The sequence below is a fragment of the Condylostylus longicornis genome, unplaced genomic scaffold, assembly GCF_029603195.1.
Source record: "Condylostylus longicornis isolate FDR11 unplaced genomic scaffold, ASM2960319v2 ptg000543l, whole genome shotgun sequence".
Taxonomy (NCBI): domain Eukaryota; kingdom Metazoa; phylum Arthropoda; class Insecta; order Diptera; family Dolichopodidae; genus Condylostylus; species Condylostylus longicornis.
The window spans coordinates 6,939-16,897 of record NW_026578501.1 but is presented as its reverse complement, the minus strand read 5'-3'; the positions used below and the strand labels follow the sequence as shown (position 1 = coordinate 16,897).

At 41.7% G+C, this 9,959-nt stretch overlaps 2 protein-coding genes across 2 annotated transcripts; both read right to left on the bottom strand.

Annotated features, from left to right (window-relative positions):
• Positions 1-3,885: 3,885 nt before the first annotated feature.
• On the bottom strand, positions 3,886-5,886 carry LOC129617511 (uncharacterized). The gene is made up of 8 exons (XM_055532690.1): positions 5,802-5,886; positions 5,563-5,756; positions 5,476-5,512; positions 5,315-5,371; positions 5,123-5,243; positions 4,186-4,300; positions 4,050-4,123; positions 3,886-4,003 (listed from the first exon to the last, which is right to left on the bottom strand). Exons 1-8 carry the CDS (start codon positions 5,884-5,886, stop codon positions 3,886-3,888), a joined length of 801 nt encoding a protein of 266 aa, XP_055388665.1.
• Positions 5,887-9,179: 3,293 nt separating this feature from the next.
• On the bottom strand, positions 9,180-9,743 carry LOC129617510 (uncharacterized). The gene has a single exon (XM_055532689.1). It carries the CDS (start codon positions 9,741-9,743, stop codon positions 9,180-9,182), a length of 564 nt encoding a protein of 187 aa, XP_055388664.1.
• Between the last annotated feature and the right edge of the window lie 216 nt (positions 9,744-9,959).

Here is a 9,959-nt window from a genome sequence, read left to right as displayed (position 1 = left end):
CATCACATTGACTCGATGGATGCAGCAAATTATGCGCGGACTCTTCGCAGCAGAGTCAGAGGCATTATTTCCGAAGATCGCTGCCAGAAGTTTCCTCGTTTCGGCTGATGGTTAGAATGATCCATCAGCAACATTTTGATTCAATCTTTTAGGGGCTCACGCGGTTCATCCGAACTACGCGGACAAACACCAACCTCTTCATAAGCCGTTGCTCCACAAGGGGATCGTTCTAAAAGAGAATTCCAACATGCACTACACCTCAGCAGCCACAACACTGGCCCTGACCAGAGCAGTTGCTGATATGGCGGATCCTCCTTGCCCTGTTCAAAATTTCGTTGTTCGAAATGATTCGCCCTGTGGAAGTACAATTGGTCCGATGTGCTCGGTAAGGATTGAATGTTATGCTATTCAAGTCCAATGAAATGATCTTTGTTGAGACTGTTTGGTGCCTCAATTGATCGTCGTTTTTTTCTGTTACTCAGGCTAGAACTGGAATAAGAGCTGTTGATCTTGGTATTTCTCAATGGGCCATGCACTCAATCAGAGAAACCTGCTCTGTTGATGATTATTTCACCTCAAGAATCTGATTACTTCATTCTTCACGAAATTCAGAGAAATTGACGATCGTGCTAAATATTTGTAAAATACATTGTTATATATTTTAGACCCAACGGAGTGAGTGCAACGTTGCATTTTTTAGATAACTCGAATGTTCAAACATCAAAAAACCTTAACTACGAGCTACGAGAGGATCATCCAAAAACATAATTACGAGAGGATCATCAAAAAAACAGAATTATCAATCTTCTCGATTTGATCGACGTTTCGAACTTTTAAATTCTTCTTCAATAAGCGAACCACTTCTGAGCCGCTTACCTCCTCGCATTGCACTCCCTGCTTCTTCCTCCTCAATGTGTGGTCTGTTTGCAACCCACATAACATGAATCCCTTCGTTGGCAACTCCATCAAGCTAACAAAGAATGATAAGAAGTCGACACTAAAAATGATGATTAAGAACGAAGACCTACCAGATGAGGCGTCAGAATTACATATTGAGAGTTTGGTTCATCTGGTCGACTTCCATGAGCAATTTCTCGTACAAGGGTCATCATCTAGCAACAGAAAACGCACCACGATGTCCAAATGAAGGAAGACATCACTTCTCTCAGTTTCTTCACATACTTTCGTCTCGTTTGTTCTGTCTAATCCTTGATTAATTTCATCGACCACTCGAAATGGCGCAGTGCTAATTCCTTGCAACGCCAGAATGAACACCATTGCAGCACAACTTTTCTCTCCCCCTAAAGACGTTTTAAGTAAACACTTGAAGACCATTTCAATGACTACCATCTAAATCTCTACCATCTAAATCTCTACCATCTCAATCTCTACCTGATTGGTAGCCAGAGGATAAAGATCTGAACGGTTCCCCTTCACGAAAACGAACTTCAAGAGTCAATCCACAAGACGAGAATGTTTCCATGTTTGTCGGAATCACTCGCCCTTTATACGTCCGATTAATCTCCGACATGAACGCTTGAAACCGGACGTTAATTGCATTCGACGTTTTCTGCAAATTATCTTTAAAGCGTTCTCCATTGGTTTGAATTCGCTGCTTATTCTCAGACAGCCCTTTTTCTGCATCAGCAAGTTGCTCTCGGCACTTCTGCAAACTTTCTTTAATTCGCTCAAATTCTCCCTCAGCACTGAAGTGTTCAAACATTATTATTTTGATTTCATTATTTTTTGAGTGACATCTCTCTGGGATATTTAATGAACCTACGCGAGATTTCGAGTGAGCGCGTCTCGCTTCACTTTTATGTTCCGGCTCTCGCTCCGTAATTCGGGCACTGAATTGGCGAGGCGTTCGAATTCTTTACGATCCTCCTAAATGAGATTGACGCATCACAAAGTTATGAATCACAGGAAGGCTCGAAGCTTCTTCATCTCACCGCTGTGATGCCCAGCTGCCTCAAATCCCTTTCCGCAGTCTGTTTTGCTTCTTGCAAATTCTGTTTCGTCTTCTGCAGCTGCGACATTCGACTCAACAATTGAGAATTCTATGAAGACAAACTCAAAACAAGACCATTTGACATAAAAATGATTACTTCATGAATCAGCGGTGATAGTTCTTCTCTGCATTTGAAGACTTCATCAACTAAACCATTTCTGTTCAAACAAAACATGACTGTAATGATAGTGTATATGAGAGTACAAAACATCAGAGCAGAAACACATCAACGCTCTCACCTCTCCAACGCAAACGCCTCGTATTTTTCTTGATCTGAAGAAATGCGTGCTTTCAGTTGTTCCCTCAACTTGTCGTTTTTTGCAATCTGAAATTCATTTTCATATTCCAAACCAAACAGACCTCTCAGAATCATTGTTGCGATGTTTCCGCAAAGCAACAACGACAACATAATAATAACAGAATCAACAACTCCAATCTCACCACTTTCAAATTTTGAGCAATTTTCTCTTCAACTGTCTTCTCACTGGCAAGATCAGGCTTTTGCTTTTCTTTTACTAGAAGTTGTCGTTTTCTTGAAACACAGAATTCTCCTCAACAATTTCTTTGAATTAAAACTTACAACTCTTGAATCCCCTTTTTTATTTTATCAAGCTGAATTGTTTCATATCGACATTCCATCAATTTCTTGTAAATCTCATTGTGCTCTAAGTTGATCGCATTCTAAAACGCACAAATAGAGAGCATTGTGCATCCGGAATACATTTATGTGGAAGACCGTACGAGATTCTGACGCGTCCTCTCTATTTCTTCAGAAACTTCTCTGAGTTCCTTGTCGTGCTTGTCGATCTCCGCCGTGAATCGTTCCAACTGATTCGGGAGATCCGAATCTGGCGCAACGAATAAGACGCTGTGATGTCCCGTAGCGCGCCTACCTGTTCCGGCAATCAGATCCGACGTCGCAATGGGCTCGACAGTTGCGTACGTATTCGACCCATAACGCGAGAATTCTTTGAGATACAATTTATTGCGATAGAAGTACCTTGAAATCCATCAACCAGTAAGAACGTGTTGACGAATGAGAACCAACCTGATAGAAACTTTTTTTGATGTCTTGCCAAACTTTGCGGATTGCTTCGTCAATTCGTCGGTCAAAGTGCGTTGTAATCGTTCGTGCTCGTCGTCATGCAGTTCCGCTCCATACCGCTCTGAGTCGATAATTGCAACTCCTCCGATTCCGCAGTATTGAACAAGAATCTTGCGCGATCATGACAGTCAATGCCGGATGCTGAACGGACTTACAGAACGAACAATGGGGTGAGAAATCTCCTCATGGAGAAACGAAGACACGCCGATACTTCGAAGGCTTTCACTGACACGAGGATAGAAAAGAGCGCCGCTAGGGAGCGAAAGGGTTCCAAGCTGTCAAACATATGAGGAGTCCAAGTCAAACAAGAGAGGGACAAACTCACACCCCATTTACGAAAAAGTTCATGGGAGAGCTCTCGACCGCAGACAAAGTAAAACGCGCGGGCTCCAAGAAATTTCTGGACAAGCCCCGTGAGATGTTCCGCAACGTGAATATACGCCGCTGAAGCAAAAGGTTCGTCTTGGGCAAGTGCGTCATGTAACGACAGATGTTTTCCCATATTCGATGCTTTAAGGGAATTTACCAAGTGGGCCGAACATTTCAGGAAGCTTTCCATTTGATGGAAGAGTCTCTTGGACTCCCTTCTCCTTCAGCAACGATGTCATACCCATTTGTAATTTCTGATTGGGACATCGTCGCACTACATGCCTGAACGATCGACGAATTGTTATCTTTTGACAGATAACTTGGAAGCAATGAATGACTCTGTCATCAGATCCCAATTCGAGTTTTCCGCAACCCGTGTAAATACTCTCAGGCTTCTAGCTTACCACACAGATTGGGACTTTGATTTTGTCAACTGCTCTCGCTCCCTTAATGCTCTTTGACGCATTGTTGTGAGACTTCTTTTTCTATCAAGAAGTTTTTCTTCAATCTTATGAGCGCTAAAAATGAAACAAGTATTAAACTTCAGCAGAAATTGAAACTCACTCTTGTCTCTGTTTGTCCTGCTCTTTTAAAAAACACTCCAAATCTCTTTCATTTTTCACTTGATCGCGGGAAGGCTGCAACGAAAAATGCAGAACAACAGATTTAGAGAATGACCATCAGCTCCACACTCTCAGACCTTGCGACTTTCCAGTCTTGTTTCCTCATCTGCAAGTTGAGATTTTAATTCCATGACACTGTCCTTCCACTCTGTAAGGATTCTTTCAAAATGATGCCGGTTTTTTTCAAGTTGTCTGAAAACCCAAACACCAAATTGAATTCGTAACAAGCGTCTCACTCATTTTCTTTGTCTTTCGTCTCATTCATTTCTCCCAATTCTTCAATTTTCTCTAAAATCAACCTTCCGCTCTCCTTCAACTCGTCAAGTTTCAGCTGCACTGCCTTCATACAACACAACACCATTTGCAACCATCACTCATTTGGCATCCTACTTGCTGCTTCGACTGTTTCTCGTTTAAATCTTCCTCAACTCGAGATTTCTCATGTTCACTTCGTTTCAATTCCTTTTGTAGCTGCAGAATTCAGATGTCTATTTTCGCTCATTCCTTATTCAACGTACATGTGTGATACTCTGCTCGCACTCTTTCAACACCCTCCCAGATTCCTTCACTTCCAAAGCTGCTACTTTTTTGCCAATAATCTCAATCTCCTTCGTCCATCTTTGTGCTTGCGAGAATGTTTGCATTGCTTCCTGACAAAAGAACATCAATGGTCCAGAACACAGCAGAGTTGGATTGGAAGACTGTTTCTATTGACCTCATGTTTCTATATGTTCAATTCTATGCAAGTAACGCGTCTGGAGTTCATCGTCTCTCAAACCCTGCTTCCTACTTATCTGAACTACTCACTGTGCATCTTCCCTCCTGAATTTTGAGATCAGTTTCCTTTTTCCGAAGAATTTCGACTGCCTGAGGCACAACTATTCAATTGCGACAAATTGAAAGTATTTTCGGACTTTTTCAAGTGAAATGATTTCTTTTTCGGAGTTCGTCAAAACTCTGAGAAATACAGATGATCCACTCGATGGATATATTCTTGCGGATATCTTCACTTACTTCAATAGCGTCGCTTCGTCCCTATTAACAGCTTGTAATACACACTCCAATAATGGACGGCCATTCAATGAGGAGAATTCGTTAACACGATCTTGTGGAAGAAAGCTAACGAGTGAGTCAACTGAAACAGAAGAAAATCAAAAAAGAAGAAATCAGAAAGTATAAAGAATCATCAGAAGATGAAACTCTCACCCTGTAGATTGAGTTCTTGCTGAAGACGAATGACGTCTTCTGTTGTTGATTTATGCCCTGAAAAGCAGAAGAAAAGACTAAAAAGTAGAAATTCTACAATAAGCAGTTCGTAGACGTTAAACCGCGACTGATCAAAGTTGGAAAAGCCTTCTATTTCTCACCGTCTATTTTCCAGAGGGTATGGACTCCCGTGTCAGACTGAACATCGCAGAACTCGATTATTTAGTATTTTGAAATTGTCAACTCACCCGCAGCATCTCACGCCTGATTGTTATTTCATCTTCTGAATGGTCTTCCGATGCCATCTGATACAACCATGAAGACCCTGATTGTTGTAAAGTGCGTTCTGCACTTACTGTGACTTCAATACACGATGAAGATTGATTGTTACAAATGAATGCATCCGCCGTTTTGGCTCTTCCAAGAACATTCACTCGAAATCCTAATCCAAGAGCTGCAAATCAAACAGATTTCAATAGGATAACGCTCCATCCATAATATTCATCAACTCCATAATATTCATCAACTCCATAATATTCATCAACTCCATAATATTCATCAACGCTCTTCATTCATGGTATCCATTCATACCTATCGCGCACACAACGGCGCTCTTCCCTGCAAATCACACTCTTATTCATAAAATCGAGTTTGAAATGACAAACCTGATCCGTTCGCTGCACAAACGAGATTCACTCCACTTCCAAATTCAAATTCCTGTTCATTTTCAAACGCCATGAAATTTCTGAACCGCAACGACTTCAAGGCTCCCCGACGCCAGCGGGTATCCTGAGACATCTTCTTCAGTGATAAATCAAGTGTGTTTGAATGGCTGGCAATAACAAGAAGACAGTCATGATCCAAGATTCAGTGGGCGAGTTCATTGAAGTCGTCAAGGAGAACTTCTGATGCCTCAGCTTTTTTTATTGTGAAGCTATTTTGTTGTGAAGCTTTTTTGTCTTAAGCTATTTTTTCATCCTAAGAATCCCAAACTAGGCAACATTTCTGTGCTTTGCAGAAAAGCACGCAAAACAAGTAGAATAAGAAGACACGAAGCACCAAACAAGAACGGCTAAGATTGAAAAAATGAAAAGACGGCTGGCTATTAAGGCATACGGTGATCAAACGTTGTCGCTGTTTGATCTTTGGGGTCAAACTCCGGGGATTTTACCGGATTTGGTGGTGCAGATCGCGCGTAAACTGGATTTCCAACGACACGCACCTCATCCCCAGGTTGAGGCCGCTGAGTTCTCTCAAGAAGCCCCCGAACAACCTTTTCACAATAATAAGCAACAACTGCCCAATAAATTGCGAAAAAAATGCAGAGCAATATCTCGGCAATGCCTAATCACACAAACAGGTGGGTAAAAAAATGGATAGAAATCTGAAATGAGTTACTCACCTGAAAGTATTAGCAAGCTTCTTGATGTGATGCGTAATGACGCAAGCTCTTCATCCGAAAGGGAAGCACGAGTGATCAAAATCACAAGAGCAAGAATTCCACGTGCAATAAGGAACGCAAAAAGAACCAGGCAGAGAAGGAGAACAGCTGTAATAAGGCGCCAGTCTCTTTTTTTACATCCATAAAAGCTGCAGAAACCCATTCCAATCCCAAGAAATAACAATAAAAAAGCAGAAATTGACGGCTCCAGCACAATCGATGAAATTGACATAAGGATCACGAACACGCAACCTGCCAGGCCATATGTTCGGAGCTTCCTCAAATCCTCTGTCAACCGGGATTCTTCCTGGTTTGTCTCATCAATGGCAAAACTACGATGTCGAAGGTCATGAATTGAAGCAGCCGTCATGAGAGACACATCACGGATTGGAACCGCATTGTGTGTCTTCTCGGGATCTGCTTCCTGATTCACTGGTTTTTCTGGATTTATTGGACCCATTCTCTTAAGAAATAATACTTTTTTTTGCAATTTATTAGTCCTGGGACTGCGTTTCTGTTGTTATCCGGCCACCGGCAAGTGGCTCTGACACGAAAAATAGAAATTACTCAGTGAACGTCGATTTTCCCGTTTCCCCAAAATTAAGAGTGTCTGCACCAATTGAACGTTTTCATTGTCATTATGTTGTCTCACATGATTGACAGAGACGGATTTTTTGCACCCACTGAACCTTCTTAACGAATTGTGTTCCAGAACTGCGATTATGGCGCCTAAGCGGCAACGCGATGAGAATGAGGGAAAGAGTTCCAGAAAGAGACTTCGAAAAGTTGAGAAAGAAATCTCTAAAGTCGTTGATGATGTAGAGAATCAACATCCAGTAGAGTCGATTGAAGACTCTTCTGAATCTGTTGATGGGTCGAAACTTAAGATCTGGTTCTGGAATTTAAATGGTATCGGAATATAGAGATCTTCCATTTTGTTTATCTCTTTTATTGATTAGGTATTCGCGCTGTTCTTAAAAATGGCTCTTCTCTGAAAGGTTTGCTTGAGTCAAAATTCTCTCTCTCACTGATTCCCTGTAGACTTTGTTAAAAATCAGTCTCCTGAAATTATCTTGTTGAACGAAACTCGAATTCATGATTCTCAATCCAATGACTTCAATGGTAATCGATATAGTTGTGTTGACTCAATCGAAAATGCGTGTATCCAGATATCTTGCCCGGGTACCGCGGATTTTTCTGCTGTTCAGAGAAGAAAGGTGAGAATCTCTTCCCATTACTGCTCAGTAGCAGCTTTCTCAGGCTATGCTGGCGTCGGAGCCTTTGTTAAAGATGGAGGTACACTTCAATCTCCGTTAAACAGAGTGCTTCATCCTATCGCTCACAGTCAATGCAAAAGTCATTTCGACTGGATTAGATGATAAAGAATTGGATAAAGAGGGAAGAGTCCAAACACTTGGTAAGAAGCTTTAAATAAGTGACACAATAGAATCCAGATAACCAAAGAGAGACTGTCTGTATTCTGCAGAAGTTTCAGTTCCAGACATCCCAACATTTTATCTCGTCAACACTTATGTCATGAACGCTGGCCAAAAATTAGTTCGCTTGAAGCAAAAAATCGATACGTTCAATCCGCTTCTCTAGTGAGATTTCAACTTCATATTTCTTGATCATGTTGGTCGTCCATCTTTCACGATTTGTTGCAGCAAATATTTGAATTCTTTACGTGAAAAATATCCAGTTGTTTGGTGTGGTGATCTCAATGTGGCTCATCAAGTGAGTTGACGAAGACATTCACTAGATTGTTGGTTTCGACAGAAATTAAAAAAAGACGTTATTGACTCTGACGCGTTTGTTCTATTTGTAGGAAATTGATATTTGGAATTCGAAAGGAAATCAAAAAAGTGCAGGCCATACGCCAGAAGAAAGGTTGGTAGCATCAATCTTAGACGACATATTAATTGAATCACTACTGAACGAGAAGTGAAATCTTGATTACAGAAAATCTTTTGGAGAATTTCTGGAGTCTGGAAATTGGATTGATGTTTTCCGACATCATCACCCAGACACAGTGCAATATACTTATTGGTCGGGAAGGTTAGAATTGATCTTCATTTGGAAGCACATTCTGCTGTTGTGACAGATTTCCATCAAATTTTATAGACAATAAGGGATGGAGACTCGACTACTTCGTTGCCTCGAAAGACTTCCTGCCTTACTGCAATGATGTTGTTATTCTCAAAAATGTCAGAGTACGGCGGAGAAATCGTATGTGATGATGAAAAATGTTTCTTGTCGGTAGGGAAGTGACCATTGTCCTGTTGGTCTCTTATGTACCCCTCAAAGAAATAGTTTAGAAATTCCTGCGTGCTGCTCGGAATGAGTGATGTTGCACGCCTGCTTGATTTAGGCAGGCTATTACGGAATAAATGAAAAACCACTACAGTACAGTTAAAAAAACGCCTCCTAATTGGGAAGCGCAGATTTCGAAGCCATTCCGCCGCCAAAACCACCAGAACTGAGATAATCAACTTCTTCTGCAGTCGAAATTCGCCCCATAACTGCATTACGATGTGGGAAGCGACCAAATCGCTCGATGATGTTCAAGTGATCTTTGGCCCATGTGACGTTCCCACCGCCGAGCGGCGTCATCAGTTCTACTGCTCGCTGCTGATCCTCGAGTTCTTCTGAATGCTCGAACGGCATGTAAAAAAAGGATCGAAGATCTTTGAGTGCAGGATCCTGATCGAATTTGTTTTTGACGGCTTGGCTGGCAAAAGTACGAGCGAGTGAATCCGTTGCAAACATATGGGAACTTCCTCTGAATATATTACGCGGTATCTGATCTAATAGTAAAATGAGTGCTAGTGCACCATCTGGAGTTTCCATCCAAGTGTCAAGATTGCGACGGGCTGCTTCGAAATGAAGATCTTGGAAACGGTCTCGAAGTTCTTGATCAAAGGCAGCATCAGTTGAGAACCATTTAGGAGGACCAGAAGATCTCCAGAACGAGACGAGCGAGGAAGCCATTCGAGGAAGAAGTGTTGAACGAATTTTGTCGCACCGGTTTTTAAGTGCATGCAAAACAGAACACAGAAAATGCTCGCGCCATATAGTTGGCAGCATGAAGGGAACCAAAACGCCAGAAACGCACGATCTAAACGTACGCTTCATTCATCTCTGGCTTCTTCACAACGTTCAATTTCCAGGTTCGCTCCTTCCGCACGGAGGATGGCGAGACTGTTC